General features: G+C 50.9%; 1 protein-coding gene across 1 annotated transcript in view; it reads right to left on the reverse strand.

Annotated features, from left to right (window-relative positions):
• Nucleotides 1-8,027: 8,027 nt before the first annotated feature.
• The window catches only part of acadvl (acyl-CoA dehydrogenase very long chain), a 60,669-nt gene continuing 41,929 nt past the window's right edge, over nt 8,028-26,767 (reverse strand). Inside the window, exons 13-20 of the mRNA XM_080181927.1 lie at nt 26,007-26,069; nt 24,603-24,704; nt 23,356-23,453; nt 20,116-20,188; nt 17,807-17,879; nt 17,167-17,239; nt 9,564-9,639; nt 8,028-8,544 (exon numbers count right to left, since the gene is read on the reverse strand). Coding sequence (XP_080038053.1) covers nt 8,407-8,544; nt 9,564-9,639; nt 17,167-17,239; nt 17,807-17,879; nt 20,116-20,188; nt 23,356-23,453; nt 24,603-24,704; nt 26,007-26,069 — 696 coding nt within the window. The 3' untranslated portion in view covers nt 8,028-8,406. The remainder of the gene's footprint in view (nt 8,545-9,563; nt 9,640-17,166; nt 17,240-17,806; nt 17,880-20,115; nt 20,189-23,355; nt 23,454-24,602; nt 24,705-26,006; nt 26,070-26,767) is intronic.

The following is a 26,767-nucleotide window of genomic DNA, read 5'->3' on the forward strand; positions in this document are numbered from 1 at the left end:
AAGGGTGTGGGGACTGGAGGAGGTTACAGAGAAAGGAGAGTAGCAAGTGGAGGAGGTTATAAACATAGGGAGGATTGTAAAGGCTGATGAGGCTACAGAGCTAAGGAGGGGCTGGAGGACGTTACAGAGATAGGGAGGGGTCTAGGGGCAGGAGGAAGTTACACAGTTGGGAAGGGTGTGGGGCTGGAGGAGGTTACAGAGATAGGGACGGGGTGTAGGGAGGCTGGAGGAGTTTACAGAGATAGGGAGGGGTATAGGGGCAGGAGGAAGTTACACTGTTCAGGAAGGGTGTGGGGCTGGAGGAAGTTACAGAGATAGGGAGTGTTGGAAGAACTGATGAGGCTACTGAGATAGGAAGGGGTGTGGCAACTGGAGGAGGTTATAGAGATAAGGAGGATTGTAGAGGCTGGAGGAGGTTACAGAGATAGGGGGGGCTGTAGGGTCTAGAATAGGTTACAGAGACACGGAGGGGTGTAGGGACTGGAGGAGGTTACAGAGATAGGGTGGGGGTTAAGGGCTGGAGGAGGTCATAGAGATAGGGATGGATGTAGGGGCTGATGAGGTTACAGACATAGGGAGGGGTGTAGGAGCTGGAGGAGGTTACAGAGATAGGGAGGGGTGCCAGCGCTGGAGGAGGTTACATACATAGGGAGGGTGTAGGGGCTGGGGTAGTAACAGAGATAGAGAGGGGTGTAGGGGACTGGAGGAGGTTACAGAGATAAAGAGGGGGTGTAGGGACTGGAGAAGGTTACAGAGATAGGGAGGGGTGTAGGGACTGGAGGAGGTTACGGAGATAGGGAGGGCTGTCAGGACTGGAGGAGGCTACGGAGATAGCGAGGGTTGTCAGGGCTGGTGGAGTTTGATGATGAGATGCCAGAGCAGGAGTCGATGTAGGTCAGAGTGCAGAGGGAGTAAGGAGTGAACTAGATGAGAGACAACGGTCCTCCAACCACCGGGGATTTTTGCAATGTGAAGCGAGCATCCGTTACACTGGGAATCAGAAGTTACCGTTTCATTTCCCAGAATCAGCGCTGCCTCTCTTAAGGCTTGAAGTTTAAGGCTGAGAAAGTGTTGCAGTCAACACACAGATGCTGCTGATAAAGCAGAAAAAGACAACAAAATCACAGAAACGCAACTTCAGCACATCTCACATCCTGCTGGCAAAATATCAAACACCTTTTACAATATTTGATACAGTCGCATATTTCTCTATATTTTTAGCAGTGACCGACAAGTTTTGCTCCCCACCTCTCTCTCTGTCCCCACATCTCCTGAACACTGTGACTCACATTCTGTTCCCCACCGTTCATAAACCTCCAAACTCTGACAGTGCGGTGCTCCCTCGGCACTGACCGTCTGACAGTGTGGCGCTCTCTCAGCACTGACCCTCTGACAGTGCGGCGCTCTCTCAGCACTGACCCTCTGACAGTGCAGCACTCCCTCAGCACTGACCCTCTGACAGTGCGGCACTCCCTCAGCACTGACCCTCTGACAGTGCGGCACTCCCTCAGCACTGACCCTCTTGACAGTGTGGCACTCCCTCAGCACTGACCCTCTGACAGTGCGGCACTCCCTCAGCACTGACCCTCTGACAGTGCGGCACTCAGTACTGACCCCTGGACGGTGCAGTCCTTCAGGGACTGGAGCTGTTCTCCTTGGAGAAGACAGGGTTGGGAGGAAATCTGACAGCAGAGATTTGGCCCATCGTGTCTGCACTGGCCATCTAGCACCTATCTATTCTAATCCCATTTACCAACACTTGATTCAGGGACTTGTTTACTATGGTGTTACAAGTGCTGATCAAAATGCTTCTCCTGCATCTACCTGCCTTTTAGACATCGAGTTCCAGATTCCCACCACCTTCTGGGTGAAAATATTTGCCCTCAAATCTCCCTAAATCTTTGCCCCCTGATCACTGACCCCTCTATTCCGTTGAAAGAATCTTTCTGTCAGTCCAAAGATGTGTAGGTTAGGTGGATTGGCTATGCTAAATTGGCCCTTAGTGTCCAAAGAACTATAGGTTAGGGTGGATTGTCCATGCTAAATTGCTGCTTAGTGTCCAAAGATGTGCAGGTTAGGTGGATTGGCCGTGCTAAATTGTCCCTTAGTGTCCAAAGATGTGCAGGTTTGGTGGATTGGCCATGCTAAATTGTTACTTTGTGTCCAAAGATGTGTAGGTTAGGTGGATTGGCCATTGTAAATTGGCCCTTAGTATCAGGGGGATTGGTGGGGTAAATACGTCGGGTTACAGGAATAGGTCTGGGTGGGATTGTGATTGGTGCAGACTCAATGGGCTGAATGGTCTCCTTCTGCACTGTAGTGATTCTATGATCTATCCTAACCACATCCCTCATATTTATAGAGGTGTAGTGGCGCTGTCGCTCAACTAGTAATCCAGAGAACCAGGGTTAACGCTCTGGAGGACCTGGGTTCGAATCCCGCCATGGCGGATGTAGAATTTGAATTTAATAAAAAATATCTGGAATTAAGAATCTGCTGATGACCCATTGTCGGAAAAACCCATCTGGTTCCCTTTAGGGAAGGAAATCTGCCGTCCTTACCCCCCGTCTGGATACATGTGACTCCAGAGCCACAGCAATGTGGTTGACTTTTAAATGCCCTCAGGGATGAGCAACAAGTGTTGGCCCAGCCAGTGACACCCACGTCCCAGCAATGAATAAAAAGAAGCCTCTGGGTTAAGGTCACATACCAACGTATAAGGTGGCACAGTGGCTAGCACTGCTGCCTCACAGTGCCAGGGACCCGGGTTCGATTCCCGCCTTGGGTCACTGTCTCTGCGGAGTCTGCACGTTCCCCCCATGTCAGCATGGGTTTCCTCCAGGTTCCCCAGTTTCCTCCCACAGTCCGAAAGACGTGCAGGTTAGGGTGCATTGGGCCATGCTAAATTCTCCCTCGGTGTAACCCGAACAGGCGCCAGGGTGTGGTGACTGGGGGATTTTCACAGTAACTTCATTGCGGTGTTAATATAACCCTGCTTGTGACAACAACAAATAAACAAACTTTGAATGGTTTGAAACCAACAACACCTGGTTCACAAAGCTAACTCTCGTGAAGAAGTTTATTAACTGATGGATGGGCGGATATATTGTTTCTGCTCCCCGCCCTTCTCGTAGCAAAGTAAACCGTGACAAAACGTTGCACAAAACCTTATGGTTGCAAGATTCTCAATGACTTGGCCCTTGTTTTGATGCAAAACAACTTCCTCTGAAGACCACAATGATTGCGGTGTCAAAATAACAGAAGCGTAACCCTGGCTGCCAGTCTTTTCTTTCTCTTATGTGTGTTCGGGCAACATAATCCGTGGAGCACAGCCCTCCCTCAGCTTTCTACCTGATTGCTAGCGGTCCACCAGCTCCCCGCAGAAGGTTCTGAAGCCCGGGGAGCAGTGTGGACATCTGGAGGCCAGCCTGCAAGTGGTCTGGGAGTGCGAGACACTGTAACCAGTCCGAATACCAACGTACACTCACCCCAAACCCTGCTGCTCACATTCTAACATCACAAGCTGCTGTTCTTTCACCATCCCAGTGCCCGCTCAATGATATTAGCTTCCAGACTGACATTGCCTCACTTTTTATTAAAATCATTTCATGGCCTCGCCTCTCCGTCTCTGTAACTCACTCCAGCCCCTACACCCGCTCTCTATCTCTGTAACCTCCTCCAGCCCCCTACACCCCTTCCCTACCTCTGTAACCTCCACCAGTCCCTACACCCCTCCCTATCTCTGTAACCTTCTCCAGCCCCTACACCCCTCCCTATCTCTGTAACCTCCACCAGTCCCTACACCCCCTATCTCTATAACCTCCTCCAGGCCTCACACCCCCTATCTCTATAACCTCCTCCAGCCCTCACACCCCCTCCCTATCTCTGTAACCTCTGTGGAATTTAATGTTGGCAAATGTGAGGTTGTCCACTTTGTTAGGAATAATGGTAGGAAGGACTATTACTTACGTGACGAAAAACTGCAGCATGCGACGGTGCAGAGGGACCTCGCGGTCCTTGTGCATGAGTCGCAAAACCCAGCCTGCAGGTGCAGCAGGTGGTCAGGAAGGCAAATGGGATGCTGGCCTTCATAGCGAGGGGGATTGAATATAAAAGTAGGGAGGTCTTGCTGCAGCTGTATAGGGCACTGGTGAGGCTGCAGCTGGAGTACTCTGTGCAGTTTTGGGCGCCGCACTTACGCAAGGATAGTTTGGCCTTGGAGGGAGTGCAGAGGAGGTTTACTAGGCTGATTCCGGAGTTGAGGGGGTTGAACTATGAGGAGAGGCTGAATAAACTGGGCTTGTACTCGTTAGAGTTTAGAAGAATGAGGGGAGATCTCATTGAGACGTATAAGATGTTGAATGGGATGGATAGGATAGAGGTGGAGAGGCTCTTCCCGCTCAGAAAGGACAGTAGGACTAGAGGGCACAGCCTCAGGATAAAGGGGGGGGGCGGTTTAGAACGGAGTTGAGGAGGAACTTCTTCACTCAAAGGGTGGTGAATCTCTGGAATTCTCTGCCCGTTGAAGTGGTGGAGGCTGCCTCGCTCAATATTTTTAAGACGCGGGTTGATAGGTTTTTGATAGGCAAGGGGATTAAGGGTTATGGGGAGAGGGTGGGAATGTGGAACTGAGCCATGACAGATCAGCCATGATCTTATTGAATGGCGGGGCAGGCTCGAGGGGCTAGATGGCCTACTCCTCCTCCTATTTCTTATGTTCTTATGTAACCTCCTCCAGCCCCGACAACCCTCCCTATCTCTGCAACCTCCTCCAGCCCCCACACCCCCTCCCTATTTCTGTAACCTCCTCCATCCCCCACACCCCCTCCCTATTTCTGTAACCTCCTCCAGCCCCTACATCCCCTCCCTATTTCTGTGGTCTCATCCAGCCCCTACACCCCCCTCCCTATCTCTGTAACCTCCTCCAGCCCTGACAACCTTCCCTATCTCTGTAACCTCCTCCAGTCCCCCTACACCTCCTCCCTATCTCTGTACCCTCCTCCAGCCCCTAAACCCGTCTGCCTACATTGACAGCCTTCAGCTCTGGGGACCCCACAACTTTGCAATTTCCTCCCTAAACCTCAAGACTTTGCAGGTCCGGGATTGGCCTGCTCAGGGACGCAAAGATCCAGAGCAGAAACCTGTGACCCTGAGAGAATGCCATGTAGAATCGAAGGACAGCTACCTCCAGGATCAAAGCATAGCGGGGCCACTACCTGCATTGAAGATGCTGTATAAATATTGGTGGATGTTGCTGAAAATTCAGAGGATTGCTTTGTGGTGGTGGAGCTGGGTTCACGTTTTGGCAGAGTTGTCCAAGGGGAGCCAAATCATAGAATCCCTGGAATGGCCATTCAGCCCATTGAATCTCCCTCTTCCCCTACCCTAATCCCATAACCCCATACATTCAACATGGCCAATCCACCTAACCCCACACATCTTTGGACACTAAGGGGCAATTTAGCATGGCCAATCCACCTAACCTGCACATCTTTGGTGCATGGGAGAAAACTGGACCACCCGGAGGAAACCCACTCGGACACGAGGAGAATGTGCAAACTCCACACAGACAACAACCTGAGGTCAGGAATTGAACCTGGGTCCCTGGTGCTGTGCGGCAGCAGTATGAACCACTGTGCTGTCCCTACGCACACTATCGCCACTCCCCTCCTACAGAGGTTGACATAAATTCACACATTGGCCAAACTTCTGTCTCTCACTCTAGATATACACATACACATGCTGCAGCCACAATATTAAACACATTCTTTCTGCTTTACATAAACTATGGCTTAAAGTTTTTGCAGCAATTGTGAATCTAGATTTTATTAAACACAGGGGTTCGGGAGGTTTAGCCTCCGATCCCAGTGGTCGGAGAAAAGCCAAAGAACATGCTTAATTTTAACTTGATTTATTACCACATATATTAGAATACAATGAAAAGTATTGTTTCTTGCGCGCTATACAGAAAGCTTTACAAAGCATACCGTTCAGAGAGAAAGAAAGGAGAGAGCGTAGAAATGTAGTGTTACAGTCATAGCTAGGGTGTAGAGAAAGATCAGCTTAATGTAAGGCAGATCCATTCAAAAGTCTGACAGCAGCAGGGAAGAAGCTGTTCTCGAGTCGGTTGGTACGTGACCTCAGACTTTTGTATCTTTTTCCTGACGGAAGAAGGTGGAAAGAGAGAATGTCAGGGGCGTGAGGGGTCTTTAATTATGCTGGCTGCTTTTCTGAGGCAGCAGGAAGTGTAGACAGAGTCAATGGATGGGAGGCTGGTTTACGTGATGGTTTGGGCTACATTCACCACTGTTTGTAGCTCCTTGCGGTCTTGGACAGAGCAGGAGCCATACCAAGCTGTGATACAATGAGAAAGAATACTTTCGATGGCACAGCTGTAAAAATTGGTGAGAGTCATAGCTGATATGCCAAATTTCCTTAATCTTCTGAGAAAGTAGAGGCATTGGTGGGCTTTCTTAACTGTAGTGTCGGTATGGGGCGGGGGGGGGGGGGGGGGGGGGGGGGGGGCGGGGGAAGGAGCCAGGACAGGTTGTTGGTGATCTGGACACCTAAAAATTTGAAGTTCTCAACCCTTTCTACTTCGTCTCCGTTGACATAGACAGGGACATGTTCTCCTTTATGCTTCCTGAAGTTGATGACTATCTCTCGATTTACTGACATCGAGAGAAATTATTGTTGCCACACCAGTTCACCAGATTCTCTATCTCATTCCCGTACTCTGTCTCATCATTGTTTGAGATCTGGCCCACTACAGTGGTGTCATCAGCAAACTTGAAAATTGAGTTGGAGGGGAACTTGGCCTCACAGTCATAGGTGAATAAGGAGTATAATAGGGGGCTGAGAACACGGCCTTGTGGAGCACCGGTGTTGAGGATAATCGTGGAGGAGGTGTTGTTGCCTATCCTTACTGATTGTGGTCTGTGGGTCAGGATCCAGTCGCAGAGAGACGGTCTCAGGCCACGGAGTTTGGAGATGAGTTTCGTGGGAATAATGGTGTTGAAGGTGGTCAATAAATCGGAGTCAGCAGTGGCGGTCATGCTTGTGTAGATTGGTGGAGGGTTTGGGGTGGGGAGGGCTGCTCCTGACCCATGGAGCTCCTGGGGGTGGTGGGGTGAGGGATGTGGGGGACGGCTGCAAGGAACCATAGCATGGGAATAAGAAGCAGCTTCTGGGTGGGGTGGAGTTAGTGCTGGTGGGCTGTGCACTGACACCCATTGCCCCCCTCTCAGCCTCTCCTGAGATCGCACAGATACCCGCGGGTTCCGATCTGAAGAACAGCAAGTATTTAGAAAGATAAACATTCGCTCTCTATCGGCTACTGATTCGTTGCCACAATACAGCTTTCCAGCACACGTGTCATTATTTTACAGAGTGGATATTAAACATTTATCCATCATCAGAAAAGTTCAGCCGACAGAGAGACCATAAACCCTGACAAACGTCTGACAGAGAGACAAAACCCACAGAGACATTGCATTGAAATGGCATTGTTAAGTGAGGGCAATTAATGTTGGCCTTGACAGCAACACACAGGTCCCAGGAATGAATGAATATTAAAAGAAGTGTCTACACATTCTGTGGGTTCCAGTTGTAAAGTTCTCAGTAAAGTTCTCCAAGGAAGCAGCAAAACTGATAAACCTGCCATAACTCCCGGGAGAACCACCTTGATAAATTCTCTGTCAATTGTTGCAAGGGACATTAATTAACTTCAGGCACCAGTAAATATTCACATCAAACACTCCCAGGACAGGTACAGCACCAGGGTTAGATACAGAGTAAAGCTCCCTCTACACTGTGCCCCCATCAAACACTCCCAGGACAGGTACAGCACAGGGTTAGATACAGAGTAAAGCTCCCTCTACACTGTCCCCCATCAAACACTCCCAGGACAGGTATAGCATGGGATTAGATACAGAGTAAAGCTCCCTTTACACTGTCCCCCCATCAAACACTCCCAGGACAGGTACAGCATGGGATTAGATACAGAGTAAAGCTCCCTCTACACTGTCCCCATCAAACACTCCCGGGACAGCACGGGGTTAGATACAGAGTAAAGCTCCCTCTACACTTTTCCCATCAAACACTTCCAAGGCAATGCATCTATGTGCCTTTCTCCAGACCTGTCCTCAGTATTATACACTGTGATGAGAATTTTAATGGTAATCTTGGTGTTTTTAAGTGCACAGAGAAGCTCAGTTCAAATCAGTCAATTCATGTGAACCCTTTGTAGGAATCAAGACTGTAACGGTAGCGACCAATCAGGGCACTCATGGTTAATAATGTCAAGGTGAGCAGGGGGCAATCAGGCTCCCTGATTCAACATCCCAAGGTGGTGGGCTGCCAGCCTATTTCCACTCCAATTTGGCAAGCAGAGGGATAGCTCCCATCCTAAAATCCCAAGGGATGGGGGGTGACGGTGCCTCCGTTACTGACCACCGCTGCCGAGATGGCGCGCATGTTCTTGAAGACCTGCTTGGCAGAGCTGGAGCTGAGGGAATTCAGACAGTCCATGATCCGAGCGTGAGCCTGCAAATCAAACACACCAATCCATGTTAGCCAGATTCTGTACCGAGACTGGCAGCTTCAGCTACACCCCCCTTCCCCCCTCACTGAATGGGGAAACGGTGATCTAACCCAGCTGTACCAGCCGGAAGAGAATTCAATAGGGTCAGCGGAGAGAAAGTATTTTCTCTGTGATTAATAGGGAATGGGGGGGGGGGGGGGGGGGGGGGGGTGGCGTGTGGTGAGGGTAAGGGGGAAGAGCCTTGAAGAAAAACCATACGCTAATGATGCCTCGCAGCATCAGGGACCTGGGTTTAATTCCAGCCTCCGTCCACTGTCTCTCCAGAGTCTGCATGTTCTCTCCGTGTCTGTGTGGGTTTCCTCCGGATGCTCCGGTTTCATCCCACACTCCAAAGATATGCAGGTTAGGTGGATTAACCATGCTAAATTGTCCCTTAGTGTCCAAAGATGTGCGGGTTAGGTGGACTGGCCATGCTAAATTGTCCCTTAGTGTCCAAAGATGTGTAGGTTAGGTGGATTGGCCATGCTAAATAGCTCCTTAACGTCCAAAGATGTGCAGGTTAAATGGATTGACCATGGTAAATGCACGGGGTTACGGGGAAGGGGCAGAGGGCAGAGGGCAGAGTTGGGCCTGGCTAAGATGCTCTGATAGAGAGTCAGTGCGGATTCAATGGGCCGAAAGGCCTCCTTCTGCACTGTAGGAATTCCATGGATTCTTCACACAAAGGGCAGTGGGAATCTGGAACCCTCTCTCTTCCCCGCCTCTGGAAAAAAAGCAGGCGAGACTGGAGGAGGTGGGGGATCGAGTGAGATTGGGAGGGTTTTGGAGGTAACAGACGGCGCAGCTCAGTGGGCAGGGAGATGGAGTTACAACAGATCAGCCATCATGGCGGGGATGCTGGAATGCTGTTGAGTGGAGCAGTCAGGCTCCGAGGCTGATCAGGGCAGGGATGAGGGGCTCACCAACAGATGAGGGAACACTCAGAAGGTTCTGGCTGGAGGGGAAGGTTGAAGGTACTAACCTCGATGCACCAGGTCTCACACAGTAGTTTCTCATGTTGGGCTGTCGCGTGGCCCTGGCTGAGGGAACGGGAAGCCCTGCGGATGGGAAAATAAACACAATAACAGCATCAGACAAAGGCAGTCGCATAACCGAGGGGAAGAGAATCAAACCAGAAACACACAGAACCAGAGTTCAGCTAGAGACCCTTCTTTGGAGAAAGGGGGAGACTGCTTGGCCCCTCCGTGCTGTCCCTCCACTTAGTTAGATCACTGATTGATCTGAACCATAGGTCCATCGATCCCCCCCTAATCCCTTCACCAATAATCCCACCGCAGGGCTCCCAATCTCAGTTTTGACATTTTCCAAATCCACCCTCCTCCCCCCCAGCCCAAGTCTCGACAGCAGATTTTTTTGGGGTGGGGGTGAGGGAGAGGGTTCTAGATTTCTGCTCCCCCTCCACCCCGTATGTGAGGAAGTGTTCCCTGACTTTACCCCCATCCCTGAGTGACCTGGGTCCAACTGGAAGGTTCTTAATCCTTCCTTTTGCTTTCTCTCACCCTGGTGCTGTCTTCCCACCGCACCCACCCCCCCACCTCATTCTCTCTCCCCCTCCCACTCATGCCCCTTTTCCCATTTGCTTCAACCAGAGCAGAGAACAGTATAGCACAGGAACAGGCCCTTCGGCCCTCCTGCCTCGATCACATTGCCCTATCCAGACCAGCTGCCTGTATCCCTCTATTCCCTGTCTGTTTCCTGTGTCTATCCAGATAACTCTTAAATGTTGCTAACCTGTCTGCCTCGACCTCCTCACTTGGCAGTATATTCCAGGCCCCCCCCTCCCCCCCGCAACACACATCTCCACTGAACCTTCCCCCTTTATCTTGAACTTGTGCCCCCTTGTGATGGTCATTTCTGCCCCTGGGAAAAAGCGTCCAACCGTTCACCCTATCCCTCATAATTTTATAAACGTTTATCAGGTCGCCCTTCAGCTTTCTCTCCCCAACCCAGCCCCCCCCACCCCCCCCCCCCCCCCCCCACGACTCTCCCCCCTTTCCACGCCACTCAACCCACTTTTCCCACCCTTTACAAGGGTGGAAGTGTCAGTTGACTGGTGCGGGTTGAGTAAAAGCAAATCACTGCGGACGCTGGAATCCAAAACCAAAAGAGAAAACGCTGGAAAATCTCAGCGGGTCTGGAAGCCTCTGTAAGGAGAGGGAAAGAGCTGACATTTTTGAGTCCACATGACCCTTTGTCAAAGCTTTCCCAAAGGGTCATCCAGACTTGAAACGTCAGCTCTTTTCTCTCCTTAACAGATGCTGGCCAGACCCCTGAGATTTTCCAGCCTTTTGTTCTTTAGTGCAGGTTGAGTATCTCCCCTCAGAGGCTTCCCAGTGGGGGTCTACGAGAAGGCCTCCACGCATCCCCCCCCCACCCCATCGCACAAAATATCCGTCTCCTGTCAGGCAGGGCACGCATGGTGACACAGTGGGTTAGCCCTGCTGCCTCACAGTGCCAGGGACCCAGGTTCAATCCCAGCGGCATGGTGACACAGTGGGTTAGCGCTGCTGCCTCACAGCGCCAGGGACCCAGGTTCAATCCCAGCGGTACGGTGACACAGTGGGTTAGCGCTGCTGTCTCACAGAGCCAGGGACCCGGGTTCAATCCCAGCGGTACGGTGACACAGTGGGTTAGCGCTGCTGCCTCACAGCGCCAGGGACCCGGGTTCAATCCCAGCGGCGTGGTGACACAGTGGGTTAGCGCTGCTGCCTCACAGCGCCAGGGACCCAGGTTCAATCCCAGCGGTACGGTGACACAGTGGGTTAGCGCTGCTGTCTCACAGCGCCAGGGACCCGGGTTCAGTCCCAGCGGTACAGTGACACAGTGGGTTAGCGCTGCTGTCTCACAGCGCCAGGGACCCGGGTTCAATCCCAGAGGCATGGTGACACAGTGGGTTAGCACTGCTGTCTCGCAGCGCCAGGGATCCGGGTTCGATTCCCGGCTTTGGTGGGGGGGGGGGGGGGTCACTGTCTGTGCGGAGTCTGCACGTTCCCCCCCATGTATCTGCGTGGGTTTCCTCCGGGTGCTCCAGTTTCCCCCACTCAGTCCGAAAGACGTGCGATGGTGAGGGCTCATTGGGCTGTGCTAAATTTTCCCTGTCAGTGTAACCCGAACAGGCCCCGGAGTGTTGCAGTGACATGTGGATTTTCACAGTAGTTTCATTGCAGTGTTAATGTCACCTTGACTTGCGACACGAAGAAAAACCTCTCTGTCACCAGAACAAGCAAAAAGCAAAACATCGCTGGGAATCTGAAAATAACAACAGAACATAATGGAAAAACCCAGCAGGTCAGGCAGACTCTGTGGCGAGAGAGAGAGAGAGAGAGAGAGAGAGAGAGGGGATTAACCCTCCCAGCCATGTGCCTCTGAGCTGAGGAACAGTCGCATTCCACTTGCGACATTAACCCTTGTTCCCCTCTCTCCAACGATCCACTGCTGTGAAGTGGCAGAATTTTCTGCATCTATCAGACGCCGCCTGCATCCTCACAGCCTCCACGACAAAAACACCGCTCTCCCTGCTTGGCGCTTGACAGAAGGGAAAGTTTCTGCCCGACATCACAAACAGGATATGGTTTCAGTTGCACTGCTGCCACGCTGCAGATTTAGAGTCACAGTTTCGATATTTCAGTACACCCACCCCCATCCCCCCAACCCTTTCACGCTATTTAATATCAACCCATTTTGTCCACAGACCCAGCACTGTGAGTTGTGCAGTCTACTAGTAAGTATCCTTTGAACAAAATGTGACTTAAGAACATAAGAAATAGGAGAAGGAGTAGGCCATCTAGCCTTCGAGCCTGCCCTGCCATTCAATAAGATCATGGCTGATCTGAAGTGGATCAGTTCCGCTTTCTCCCCATAACCCTTAATTCCCCTGTCTATCAGAAACCTATCCACCCGTGACTTAAATATATTCAACGAGGTAGCTTCCACCACTTCAACGGGCAGAGAATTCCAGAGACTCACCACCCTTTGAGTGAAGAAGTTCCTCCTCAACTCTGATCTAAACTGCACCCCCCCCACCTTATCTTGAGGCTGTGCCCTCTAGTCCTGCTATCCTTTCTAAGCAGGAAGAATCTCTCTACCTCTACCCTATCTATGCCCTTCATTATCTTATACGTCTCTACAAGATACCCCCTCTAAACTCCAACGAGTACAGACCCAGTCTATTTAGTCTCTCTTCATAGGCTAACCCCCTCATCTCCGGTATCAGCCTAGTGGACCTTCTCTGTACTCCGCAACCGTAGCATGCTGCAGCTTTTCGCCTTTTAAATAATAATTCCCCTCCTACTATTATTTCTGCCAAAGTGGATTTCCACTTTCACAGTGCAATTCCCCAAACTCTCCGCTCACCATTCACACTCACTAACCTCCCTGCCAACCAGCCAGAATCTAACAGAGAATCCCAGCAGTGCAGGAGGAGACCATTCGGCTCATCGAGCCTGTACAGTCCACAATCCCACCCAGGCTCTGTTCCTGTAACCCCACACAATTACTCCCTGACACGAAGCGGCAATTTAGCATGGCCAATCCCCCCAACCCACACATCTTTGGATACTAAGGGGCAATTTAGCATGGCCAATCCACCGAACCTACACATTGTTGGACACTAAGGGGCAATTTAGCATGGTCAAATCCTCCTAATCTGCACATCTTTTGGACTGTGGGAGGAAACCGGAGCACACAGAGGAAACCCACGTAGATACGGGGAGAACATGCAGTCTGCACACAGACAGTGACCCGAGGCTGGAATTGAACCCTGGTTCTTACACTGTGAGGCAGCAACCTTGTGCTGCCAAAGTTCTCTGGTCCATTCACCCATTTAGGTTGTAGGGGATTGGGAGGAGGTTACAGAGATAGGGAGGGGGTGTAGGGGCTGCAGAGAGATATCCAGAGATAGAGAGGGTTATAGGGGCTGGAGGAGGTTACAGAGATAGGGAGGGGTTGTCAGGGCTGGAGGAGGTTACACAGATAGGGGGTGTAGGGGCTGGAGAGGGTGTAAGGGCTGGCGGGGGTTACAGAGATAGGGAGAGGGTATAGGGGCTGGAAAGAGATATCCAGAGATACATGAGTATCCTTTTCACTTCATTAAAATCCCTCATTATTTTGTGCATCTCTCTTCAATATGCCCCATAAACCTTTCTTCCTCAAAGGAGAGGAGGCACGGTGACACAGTGGGTTAGCGCTGCTGCCTCACAGCGCCAGGGACCTGGGTTCAATCCCAGCGGCACGGCAACACAGTGGGTTAGCGCTTCTGCCTCACAGCGCCAGGGACCCGGGTTCAATTCCCAGCGGCACGGTGACACAGTGGGTTAGCGCTGCTGCCTCTCAGCGCCAGGGACCCGGGTTCAATCCCAGCAGTACGGTGACACAGTGGGTTAGCGCTGCTGTCTCACAGCGCCAGGGACCCGGGTTCAATTCCCAGTGGCACGGTAACACAGTGGGTTAGCGCTGCTGCCTCACAGCGCCAGGGACCTGGGTTCAATTCCCAGCGGCACGGTGACACGGTGGGTTCGCACTGCTGCCTCACAGCGCCAGGGACCCGGGTTCGATTCCCGGCTTGGGTCACTGTCTGTGTGGAGTCTGTCCATTCTACCCGTGGGTTTCCTCTGGGTGCTTCAGTTTCCTCCCACGGTCTGAAAGACATGCTGGTTAGGGTGCATTGGCCGAGCTAAATTCTCCCTCAGCGTAACCCGAACAGGCGCCGGAGTGTGGCGGCTAGGGGGATTTTCACAGTAACTTCATTACAGTGTTAATGTGCGCCTACTTGTGACACTAATAAATAAAGTTTAAAATTTGAGAACAAGCCCCATTCCCCCACATGAACCTTCTCCCAGAATGTTCTGCTCCACACACTCTCCAAACTCTTGGACATGGTGTTGAGTTCACATGTTGGAGGCTATCGCACTAAATACAGAGAAAGCTGCCACAGTCGGAAACTTTTGAGCGCAGAAAACGGTTCCCGAAAGGGAGAGAGAGCGGCTTCGCAAAGTGTATTGAGGTTGTGTCGTGTGAAAAAATATTCCACTCAGTCAGCGAGTCTCAAACCCACACTGTGAAGCTGCGTGGGAGGGAGAGTTGTGGACAGCGATCTGAGGTAGGCAGGAGGTGTTGGATGGAAAGATGAGGGGGTCTCCATTCACACTGCAGCTGGGTCTAATCCCACTGCTGTCTGCTCAAGAGGCCAGAGGAAGACTCACCTGCATTGCTATAGCCCCTTTCCTTCACCACTGCAGGATGTCTCCAAAGGGCTTTCCAACAACGCAGTACTTTTGAAAATTGTTTATTTGTTATAATCTCAGGAAATGGGGCAGCAATCTGCGGATGATACTAAGATTGGCGGAGTTGTGGATTGTGATGAAGATTGTCAGAGAATACAGCAGGATGTAGATAGGTTGGAAAATTGGGCAGAGAAATGGCAGATGGAATTTAGTTGGGACAAATGCGAGGTGATGCATTTTGGTAGAACTAATTCAGGTGGGAGCTATAAAATAAAGGGCAGAACCATCAGGAGCTTAGATACACAGACATCTGGTCCACAGATCCTTAAAAGTGACAGCACAGTTGGAAAAGGTGGTGAAGAAAGCATGTGGCATGCTTGCCTTCATCGGATGGGGCATCAAGTATAAAAGTTGACAAGTTATGTTACAGTTGTATAAAACATTGGTGAGGCCACATTTGGAATACTGTGTCCAATCCTGGTCGCCACACTACCAGAAGGACGTGGAGGCTTTGGAGAGAGTACAGACAAGGTTTAGGGGGGTGTTGCCTGGTACGGAGGGTATTCGCTATGAGGAGAGATTGAATAAACTGGGATTGTTCTCCCTGGAAAGACGGAGGCTGAGGGGGTAACCTGATAAAAGTTTATAAAATTATGAGGGGGATGGATAGGGTGAACAGTTGGAAGCTTTTTTCCCCAGGGGCAGAAATGACAATTACAAGGGGGCACAAGTTCAGGATAAGGGGGGAAGGTTCAGTGGAGATGTGCGGGGGGGGGGGGGGGGGAGGGGGAGTTTTTTTTACACAGGGTGGTGGGGGCCTGGAATGCGCTGCCAAGTGAGGTGGTTGAGGCACACATGTTAGCCGCATTTAAGACTTATCTGGGTAGACACATGAATAGACGGGGAATAGAGGGATACAGGCGGCTGGTCTGGATAGGACAATGTGGAGGGCCGAAGGGCCCGTTCCTGTGCTGTACTGTTCTTTGTTTGTTCTTTACAGGGAAACAGGGCAGCAATCTGAGCACAGCAGGATCCCAGGGGAATAATAACTTGATAAGTGACACTGGTCGAAGAATAGATATCGGTTTGAGGACACAGGACCTGCTATTCCGTTCCAAACACCAGAGGGAGCAGCCTTGGTTTCACTGTCACACCGACAGGACAATGTGTCCAACAAGACTGCCTTCCCTGAATGCTGACCTCCTCTGGTGTAGGGACGCAGTAATATGTTTCCCCTCAGCTGAAACTCTCACTGATGCTGTTGTTAGCTTGGGACTGGCGACTTGAGGATCCCAAAATTGTGAATGGACCTACCTCGCACTAAGCTGATCTTTACACCCTAGCTATGACTATGACACTACATTCTGCACCCTCTCCTTTCCTTCTCTATGAACGGTATGCTTTGTCTTGTTTCTTGTGGCGCACAAGAAACAATACCTTTTTTTGTATACGAGTACACGTGACAATAATAAATGAAATCAAGTTCTACCCTCTGTCAGCACGATGGCGGGAATGTTATGGCTGGATGACAGGAATGTTACTCTGGCAGGATTTTCCTCCTGCTGCAATGAATGGAGATTCGATCGGGTGCCAGATTCTCTGACCTCACTGCAGCAGGAGCCAACCTACCTTAACTGCACATCTTTGTACACTAAGGGACAATTTAGCATGGCCAATTCCCCAACCTACACATCTTTGGACACTAAGGGGCAATTTTGCACGGTCAATCCACCTAACCTGCACATCTATGGATTCAGTAATAGCTAGAAATGTGATTCTGGAGTCTGCACGTTCTTTCCGTGTCAGTGTGGGTTTCCTCCAGGTGCTCCGGTTTCCTCTCATGGTCTGAAAGATGTACTGGTTAGGTGCTTTGATCGTGCTAAATTCTCCCTTGGTGTTACACAAACAGGTGTCGGAGTGTGGCAACTAGGGGATTTTCACAGTAACTTCATTGCAGCATTAATGTAAACCTACTTGTGATTAAACTTTAGGTGAATTGGCCATGCTAAATTGTCCCTTAGTGTTCAAAGATGTGTAGGTTAGGTGGATTGGCCATGCTAAATTGTCCCTTAATGTCCAAAGATGTGCAGATTAGATGGATTGGCCATGCTAAACTGCCCCTTAGAGTCCGTAGGTGAGTAAGTTGAGGGAATTAGCTGGGAAAATATGTGAGGTTACAGGGATCGCGCCTGGGTGGAAATATCTGGGGAGTTGCTGCAAACTAGATGGGCTGAATGGCCTCTTTCTACACTGTGGGGATTCTATCCCAGCGAAGGTCAACGCTTGCAAAAAGAGGAGTGACAACAATTGGAACAAGTAGATCTGGATCTCGCCAATGCTTACCGGGACAGAACCACCACCATGGCGTACAGGTCAATAGCACTGTCTGCAACCCTCTTCAGCAAGAACTGCTCATCTAGAAAAACACAAAGCACCAGAGTGTTAGCAGCTGCGCGAGGAGCCCCCAGTGACTGCCGCTGGAGGAGAACATCCGATAAACCTCGACAAACTGCTGCCTATCTTATTGCCCAGTCAGAGATTGAGGGACACAGATTTAGCAGACTATCCAAACTGTCACTCACAGGAACAGTGCTGAGGGAGAGCCACACTGTCAGAGGGTCAGTGCTGAGGGAGTGCCGCACTGTCAGAGGGTCGGTGCCGAGGGAGCGCCGCACTGTCAGAGGGTCAGTGCTGAGGGAGTGCCGCACTGTCAGAGGGTCGGTGCCGAGGGAGCGCCGCCCTGTCAGAGGGTCAGTGCTGAGGGAGTGCCGCACTGTCAGAGGGTCGGTGCCGAGGGAGCGCCGCACTGTCAGAGGGTCAGTGCTGAGGGAGCGCCGCCCTGTCAGAGGGTCAGTGCTGAGGGAGTGCCGCACTGTCAGAGGGTCAGTGCTGAGGGAGTGCCGCACTGTCAGAGGGTCAGTGCTGAGGGAGCGCCGCACTGTCAGAGGATCAGTGCTGAGGGTTGAACCTTATTTTTACTCACCTACGATTTTCTTGCCATACTTCAACAACAAGTCTTCTGTGCAGCCTCCAAACTTCTCAATTGCTTTCACCATCTGGAAGATAAAAGGCCAGCATCAGCTGCAGAGAAGGATGCCATTCACCTCCCTCTCAGTCTGTCCTGCCTCGTAATGAAACTGAGACCTGTACCTTCACACCCATTCACCTCGTGTGACTGCACAAAGCTGTAATGGCTTTGGCTAGAATAAACCTTCCAGAGATTTAAATCGAATGGCAGAGTGGGGCTAGGAATCGAGGGGGAGTTGCTAAATCTCACCTAGGCCCTGTCCCCATCACCCCATATATTTGCCCTACCAACTACTCTAATCTACGCATCCCAGGACACTAATGGGCAATTTTTAGCATGGCCAATCCACCTAACCCGCACATCTTTGGACACTAAACAGCAATTTAGCATGGCCAATCCATCTAACCCACACATCTTTGGACACTAAGGGGCAATTTAGCATGGCCAATCCACCTAACCTGCGCATCGTTGGACTGTGGGAGGAATTTGGAGCACCTGGAGGAAATCCACACAGACACAGGGAGAACATGCAGACTCCACACACACAGTGACCCGACGCCTGAATGGAACCCGGGTCCCTGGCGCTGTGAGGCAGCAGCGCTAACCCACTGTGCCACCCTGGTATGACAGATAGAGAAAGACTGTTTCATCGGGTGAGGAGGTGTCCAGAGCACAGGGATGGCAACTTAATATTAGAGATATGTTGTTCGGGGATCCTGTCACGAAGCGTGCTATCAACCTAGAGTCATAAAATCTCTGTGGGAACATTACATTCCACACTCTCTGACAGGGCGTGTTGTGAGGAAATTTGCCACCAGTCTCTGACTTGGAGACAACATGATAGGAGTCAGATTAAAATATCCATCTTGTGTTTTTGGCGAAAGTCAGATTAATCAGAACTAGGAGCAGGAGTAGGCCATTCGGCCCCTCGAGCCTGCTCCGCCATTCAATAAGATCATGGCTGGTCTTTTCGTGGACTCAGCTCCACTTACCCGTCCACTCACCATAACCCTTAATTCCTTTACTGTTCAAAAATTTACCTATCCTTGCCTTATGAACATTGAATGTGGTAGCATCAACTGCTTCACTGGGCCGGGAATTCCACAGATTCACAACCCTTTGTGTGAAGAAGTTTCTCCTCCAACTCTGTTTTAAATTTGCTGCCCCTTATCCTCAAACTGTGACCTCTCGTCCTAGAATGTCCCACAAGAGGAAGCATCCGCTCCACCTCTACTTTATCCAGAACCTTTTATCATCTTGTGAACCTCAATTTGATCTCCCCTCACTCTTCTAAATTCCAGAGCGTATCGGCCTAAACTGTTCAATCTCTCTTCATACAACAAATCCCTGGAATCAATCTAGTGAACCTCCTCTGAACTGCCTCCAATGTCACTGCATCTTTCCTCAAATACGGGGACCAAAACTGTGCACAATACTCCAGGTTTGGCCTCACCAATGCCTTGTATAGTTACAACAACACTTCCTGAATAAAAAGATCATTGGACTGTTGTTTAAATAGTAAAAAATTGCAGCATGCTGCTGTGCAGAGGGACCTGGGTGTCCTTGTGCAGGAATCACAAGGAGCTGGTTTGCAGGTACAGCAGGTAATTAAGAAGCATTTGGAATTTTGTCCTTCGTTGCTAGAGGGATGGGGTTTAAAAACAGTGAGGTTGTGTTGCAGCCGGTGAGGCCACACCTGGAGTACTGTGTACAGTTTTGGTCTCCTTACTTGAGAAAGGATATACTGGCACTGGAGGGGGTGCAGAGGAGATTCACTAGGTTGATTCCAGAGTTGAGAGGGTTGGCTTATGAGGACAGACTGAGTAGAATGGGGCTATACTCATTGGAATTCAGAAGAATGAGGGGAGATCTTATAGAAACATATAGGATTATGAAGGGAATCGATCAGATAGAAGCAGGGGGGTTATTTTCACTGGCAGGTAAAACTAGAAGTAGGGGACATAGCTTCAAAGTAAGAGGAAGCAGATTTAGGACAGAGTTGAGGAGGAACTTCTTCACACAAAGGGCTGCAGAGATGTTAATTCTTTCTTTCTGCTCTTTGTCATAGCATTTGTTCTGCTTTTCGTTCACATAATTTAATCCTACACGAAGATGTTCAATTTGTTTCCCATTCTCCCCAGGCTGGAAGGGGGTCTGTACTAGCCCAGGGGATTGGTCCAGTGGATAGCCAAGTCCCTCCGCATCGTGAGAGCTGATTTCAGGCCTGTCTGACAGCAGCGTCACAGCAAAGGTAAGGTACTCACCAGCTCCCCGCTGGAGCGTAGCTCTGGGTGTACACTGCTGCTCAGGCTGAGGCCTGTACCCAGCCCGGCCTTCCTGTAAGAACAGAGAAGACAGAAAGATCAGAGTTAGGGAGGAGGGAGCATGGCCCGCGGTACGGGACGGACCATCATCCAGTGCGAGTTCCTTGACTTTCCGATCCTCTTCCTCTGCTCAAGCACAAACACATCCGCAAACATCCAGAACCAACCCTCAGCCCCACTTGATTGGCACCGCATCCACACTCACTCACTCCACCACCCACGCTCAGTAGCAGCCTTGTGTATCATCTACAAGATGCACTGCAGCGACTCACCAAGGCTCCTCAGACAGCACCTTCCAAACCAGCTTCCATCGAGAAGGACAAGGGTAGCAGATACCTGGGAACACCCCCACCTGCAAGTTCCCCTCCGAGCCACTCACCATCCTGATTTGGAAATATATCGGCCGTGGGGTTGAGCTATGAGCTATGGGGTTGAGCTATGAGGAGAGGCTGAATAAACTAGGCTTGTACTCGTTAGAGTTTAGAAGAATGAGGGGAGATCTCATTGAGACGTATAAGATGATGAATGGGATGGATAGGATAGAGGTGGAAAGACTCTTCCCGCTCAAAAAAGACAGTAGGACTAGGGGGCACAGCCTCAAGATAAAGGGGGGGCGGTTCAGAACGGAGTTGAGGAGGAACTTCTTCACTCAAAGGGTGGTGAATCTCTGGAATTCTCTGCCCGTTGAAGTGGTGGAGGCTGCCTCGCTAAATATTTTTAAGAAGCGGGTTGATGGGTTTTTGATAAGAGAGGGGATTAAGGGTTATGGGGAGAGGGCGGGAAAGTGGAACTGAGCCACGACAGATCAGCCATGATCTTATTGAATGGCGGGGCAGGCTCGAAGGGCCAGATGGCCTACTCCTGCTCCTATTTCTTATGTTCTTATGTTCCTTCACTGTCACTGGGAATTCCCTTCCTAACGGCATTGAGGGTCAACCCGCAGCACGTGGACTGCAGCGATTCAAGAAGGCAGCTCACCACCACTTTCTCAAGGGGCAACTAAGGACGGGTAATACATGCTGGCCAGCCAGCGACGTCCATGTCCCACCAATGAATAAAACCCAATGTCTGGCACCATTCTAACAGGATTAGACTGTGTTTCATAGAATCCCTACAGTGCAGAAGAGGCTATTTGGCCCATTGACTCTGCACAGACTCTCCAACAGAATATCTTACCCATGTCTCCTATCCTATTCCCCTAACTGCACACATTTAACATGACCAACCCACCTAACCTACACATCTTTCAGACTGAGAGGAAACCGGAGCACCAGGAGGAAACCCACAGTGACACAGGGAGAACATACAAACTCCACACGGACAGTGACCCAAACCGGGAATCAAACCCGGGTTCCTGGCGCTGTGAGGCACTAACCACTCTGTCTGTTTGGTGATATATCTAACTATCCACCAACCTCATGCACCTTGTCCTCAAAATAACACTTCTTGGAATGAAGGCAGTACATCAGATGCACCAGCAGGTCCAGTTAGTGCCAACTGATCCACTAATGCAACATTTAGAATCTGTCCTTCCATCTCATCCAATTAGAACATAAACATAAGAAATAGGAGCAGGAGTAGGCCATCTAGCCCTTTGAGCCTGCCCCGCCATTCAATAAGATCATGGCTGATCTGTCGTGGCTCAGTTCCACATTCCCGCCCTCTTTCCGGTCGGTATGGGTTCCTGCTCTGCCAAAGACCGCAAGAAACTACAAAAGTTTGTGAACGTAGCCCAATCCATCACACAAACCAGCCTCCCATCCATCGACTCTGTCTCCACTTCCCACTGCCTTGACAAAGCAGCCAACGTAATCAAGGACCCCACACACCCCGGACATTCTCTCTTCCACCTTCTTCTGTCGGGAAAAAGATACAGAAGTCGGAGATCACGTACCAACCGAGTCAAGAACAGCTTCTTCCCTGCTGCTGTCAGACTTTTGAATGGACCTACCTCGCATTAAGCTGATCTTTCTCTGCACCCGAGCTATGACTGTAACACCACATTCTGCACTCTCTCCTTTCCTTCTCTATGAACGGTATGCTTTGTCTGTACAGTGCACAAGAAACAATACTTTTCCTGTATCCCAGTACTTGTGACAATAATAAATCAAATCAAATGATAGGCACACTAGTCAGCCAATCAGCAGTCAATGCACTGAGAAACTGACCTCTGATTGGATAATCTGGAAATTTAAACTCAGACACAAAACCGAAAGCAAACGTCACTGGACAGGGAGCAACTGGAGGGGTGGGAGAGACTGTGGTAGAGATCAAGGCTGAGAAATGTCGGGTTTGGGGGCATCAAGAGGGGCCAAATCAGAGGAAGAGAGATCGCTGCACGTGTGTGTGTGTGTGTGTGTGTGTGTGTGTGAGAGAGAGAGAGAGAGGTGTGTGAGTGTGTTTGTGGGAGCAACGTGTGCTCACACAGACACTCTCTCAGACTGGAACACCCACTTGTGAGAAAGGTGAATGTGTGTGTGTGCGTGTCCCTACGTGTGAGCACTGTCAGAAGGTCAGTGCTGAGGGAGCGCCGCACTGTCAGAGGGTCAGTGCTGAGGGAGTGCCGCACTGTCAGAGGGTCAGTGCCGAGGGAGCGCCGCACTGTCGGAGGGTCAGTGCTGAGGGAGTGCCGCACTGTCAGAGGGTCAGTGCCGAGGAAGCGCCGCACTGTCAGAGGGTCAGTGCTGAGGGAACGCTGCCCTGTCAGAGGGTCAGTGCTGAGGGAGTGCCGCACTGTCAGAGGGTCAGTGCTGAGGGAGCGCCGCCCTGTCAGAGGGTCAGTGCTGAGGGAGCGCCGCCCTGTCAGAGGGTCAGTGCTGAGGGAGCGCCACCCTGTCAGAGGGTCAGTGCTGAGGGAGCGCCGCCCTGTCAGAGGGTCAGTGCTGAGGGAGCGCTGCCCTGTCAGAGGGTCAGTGCTGAGGGAGCGCCGCCCTGTCAGAGGGTCAGTGCTGAGGGAGCACCGCCCTGTCAGAGGGTCAGTGCTGAGGGAGCGCCACCCTGTCAGAGGGTCAGTGCTGAGGGAGCGCCGCACTGTCAGAGGGTCAGTGCTGAGGGAGTGTCACTCCATTGGAGACGAAGGACAGGACACAGCATTTGGATCTGAAAAGAAGAAAATGAAAGAAGTAATTTTCTTTGTTGACGAGATTAGAGTATCCAATGGGAGCAGCTGGCGTCACTAACCTTCGTGCCCGTTTGCTAATCTCAGTGATTAGTAAGTTGGCATTTCCAACAGGATTCTTCAGCGCTGTCTGCAGTCCTTTCAGATGGTTCCCAGCAGTCTGTGTAATTAGGGCCAAGACTATAGATCAGCCTCTTTGAGTCATTAATATCTTTCACAGAAAAACATGTCCCAAAACGCTTCAAACACATTGAAGAGGAAAGAAAATCGAGCTTTATGGTAGACTGTCCGGAATTCTTTGGAGTGGACGCAAAGAGATAGGAGTTAGAATCCTTACAGTGCAGAAGGAGACCGTCAGGGGGAAATGTATTTTACACAGAGGGTGGTGGGGGCCTGGAATGCGCTGCCAAGCAAGGTGGTTGAGGCGGACACGCTGGGATCATTTAAGGCTTATCTAGATAGCCACATGAACAGACAGGGAATAGAGGGATACACACGAATGGTTTAGTTGGGCTCATGAGCGGTGCAGGCTTTTGGAGGGCCAAAGGGCCTGTTCCTGTGCTGTATGTTCTTTGTTCTTTTGGCCCATTGAGTTGCATCGAGTGTCTGACTGAGCACCTTACCCAGACCCTATCCCCGTAATCCATGTATTTACCCCACTAATCCCTCCAACCTGCACATCTTTGGACACTAAGGGGCAATTTAGCATGGCCAATCCACCTAACCTACACATCTTCGGACTGTGGGATGAAACCGGAGCATCCGGAGGAAACCCATGCAGACATGGCGAGAACTTGCAGACTCCACACAGTCACCCAAGGCTGGAATTGAACCTGGGTCCCTGGCGCTGTGAGGCAGCAGTATTAACCACTGTGCCGCTTTCACAGAGGTTCCACAGCTTGAGCAGGGAGGGGGATAGTGGTGGGGTATGTGGACAATTGAGAGGCAGGAGTTCAAGGCTGGTTTGTTTATTAAAATTTATCTATTAGTGTCGTAAGTAGGCTTACATTAATACTGCAATGAAGTCACTGTGAAAATCCCCTAGTCGCCACACTCCGGCACCTGTTCGGGTTACACAGTGGGAGAATTTAGCACGGCCAACGCACCCTAACCCGCCCATCTTTCAGACTGTGGGAGGAAACTGGAGCACCCGGAGGAAACCCACGCAGACGCGGGAAGAACATGCAAACCCCGCACTGATCCGAGCCGGGAATTGAATCTTGGTCTCTGGCGCTGTGAGGCAGCAGTGCTAACCCACTGTGCCACCGTGCATCGAACCTCAGTTAAGAACATCAATGTCTTCACATACCTGAATGCCATTGAGAGCGACAAAGAGCCGGAGAATATCGTTGGTTCCCTCAAAAATGCGGAAGATCCGAAGGTCCCTCATCACCCGCTCAACCCCAGCATCCTAACGGTGGTTAAAGTGAGTTAGAACACAGCAATAATAATGGCAGGGCCCCTACCTTAAAAACTCACATCGCTCTATTCAATCCCAACCGTGCTCTCACCCTCCCCACCCCATCCCCAAATATCTGTGTAACCCCTCCAGTCCCACCCCATCCCCAAATATCTGTGTAACCCCCCTCCACTCCCACATTGCCCACTCCCCCACCCAATCCCCAAATATCTGTATAACCCCCTCCACTCCCAACCCCCGCCTCACCTCACCCCCAAAATATCTGTGTAAACCTCTCCACTCCCACAACACCCACATCCCCCCACCAGATAAATGGGATATCGATCGATTGATCAGGGAAATTCATAAAGGGCCTTGAAGCTAATATTAACCCAGGACAGGAGGGAGGGGATTTCCCAGCCACTCTTGCCCCAGCACCAGAATATCCCACCCCATTTAAATGAGTCTGTGCATGGCCTGCCTCCCATCTGCTACAATTCCCGGGGCAGGGAGGGAGTGGGTGGACAGGAAAGTTCTGCCCTCAGCGTTAGTGGTTAGGAGACAGAAACATGAACACACTGGTTATTGAATCATAAAATTCCTACAGTGTAGGAGGGGCCATTCGGCCCATCAAGTCTGCACCAACTCTCTGATAGACCATTTTCCCACGCGCTTTTCCCTATCCTATCCCTGAATCCCCACACATTTATCAAGGCCATTCCATCTTTGGACACTAAGGGGCAATTTAGCATGGCCAATCCACCCTAACCTACACATCTTTGGACACTAAGGGGCAGTGTGGTGCGGCCAATCCCCGTAACCTGCACATGTGTAGTGTGGGAAGAAACCGGAGCACCCGGAGGAAACCCATGCAGACATGGGTAGAGTGTGCAGACTCCACACAGACTGTGACCCAAGGCCGGAATCGAACCCGGGTCCCTGGCTCTGCGTCCAGTGTGCTGTCTGAAACGATTTCCAATCAAGATGAGGAGAATTTGACAGTCAAGATGCCATGAACTGTTGGAATTCATCACCTGAGGGAGATCTTGGGTACTGAGAATATTGAAGATTGAGATCGATAGATTTGTGTACACGGGGGTATCGGGGGTTAGATCAGGAGGATGGGATCGAGCTGTTAGATCAGGCACGGTCTTATTGAATGGCGCAGCAGGTTTGAGGGGCCAAATGGCCTCCAGCTGCTCCTTTTTCTAACTCCCCTTGTGACTGTTACTCACTCCTTGCTCTGGCAATAAGATGTGTACACACACCTGATGCACATAAAGGCAAAGAACGCGTCGGTTAGGTGACACTGACCTTCATGAAGCCCATTCCACCCATCAGCTGAATACATTCATCAGTGACAGTCCAGGCAGCCTCCTGCAGAGAGATCGGGAGCGGATTCAATGTGACCGTAACAGGATAATTCCACCTCCCAGAGAGTGACCCATGTTCCCCACGGACTCCTGCCCACCCCTTAGCCTCGCCATCGGGTCCCCTCGCTCGGGATTACTTCTGGATAGTCAGAAGTCTTTTCCCCAGGGTGGAAGAGTCAATTACTAGGGGAGCATGGGTTTAAGGTGCGAGAGGCAAGGTTTAAAGGAGATGTACGAGGCAGATTTTTTTACACAGAGGGTGGTGAGTGCCTGGAACTTGCTGCCAGGGGAGGGAATGGAAGCGGATACGGTAGTGAGTTTTAAGGAGCGTCTTGACAAGTACATGAATAGGATGGGAACAGAGGGATATGGTCCCTGGAAGGGTAGGGGGTTTTAGTTCAGTCGGGCAGCATGGTCAGTGCAGGCTTGGAGGGCCGAAGGGCCTGTTCCTGTGCTGTAATTTTCTTTGTTCTTTGTACCCAATGATCGGGTATAACAGGACAGTCAAAGGCATTGGGGCAGAAGTATGACTGTCATGTGGAGTGTCAGACAGTTGATAATCTCAGTGCCAGTACTGAGGGAGTGCTGCACTGTCAGAGGGTCAGCGCTGAGGGAGCGCTGCACTGTCAGAGGGTCAGTGCTGAGGGAGTGCCGCGCTGTCAGAGGGTCAGTGCTGAGGGAGTGCCGCACTGTCAGAGGGTC

This window comes from Carcharhinus amblyrhynchos, unplaced genomic scaffold (assembly GCF_965287045.1).
Source record: "Carcharhinus amblyrhynchos unplaced genomic scaffold, sCarAmb.v2.hapA scaffold_43, whole genome shotgun sequence".
In the NCBI taxonomy this organism is placed as follows: domain Eukaryota; kingdom Metazoa; phylum Chordata; class Chondrichthyes; order Carcharhiniformes; family Carcharhinidae; genus Carcharhinus; species Carcharhinus amblyrhynchos.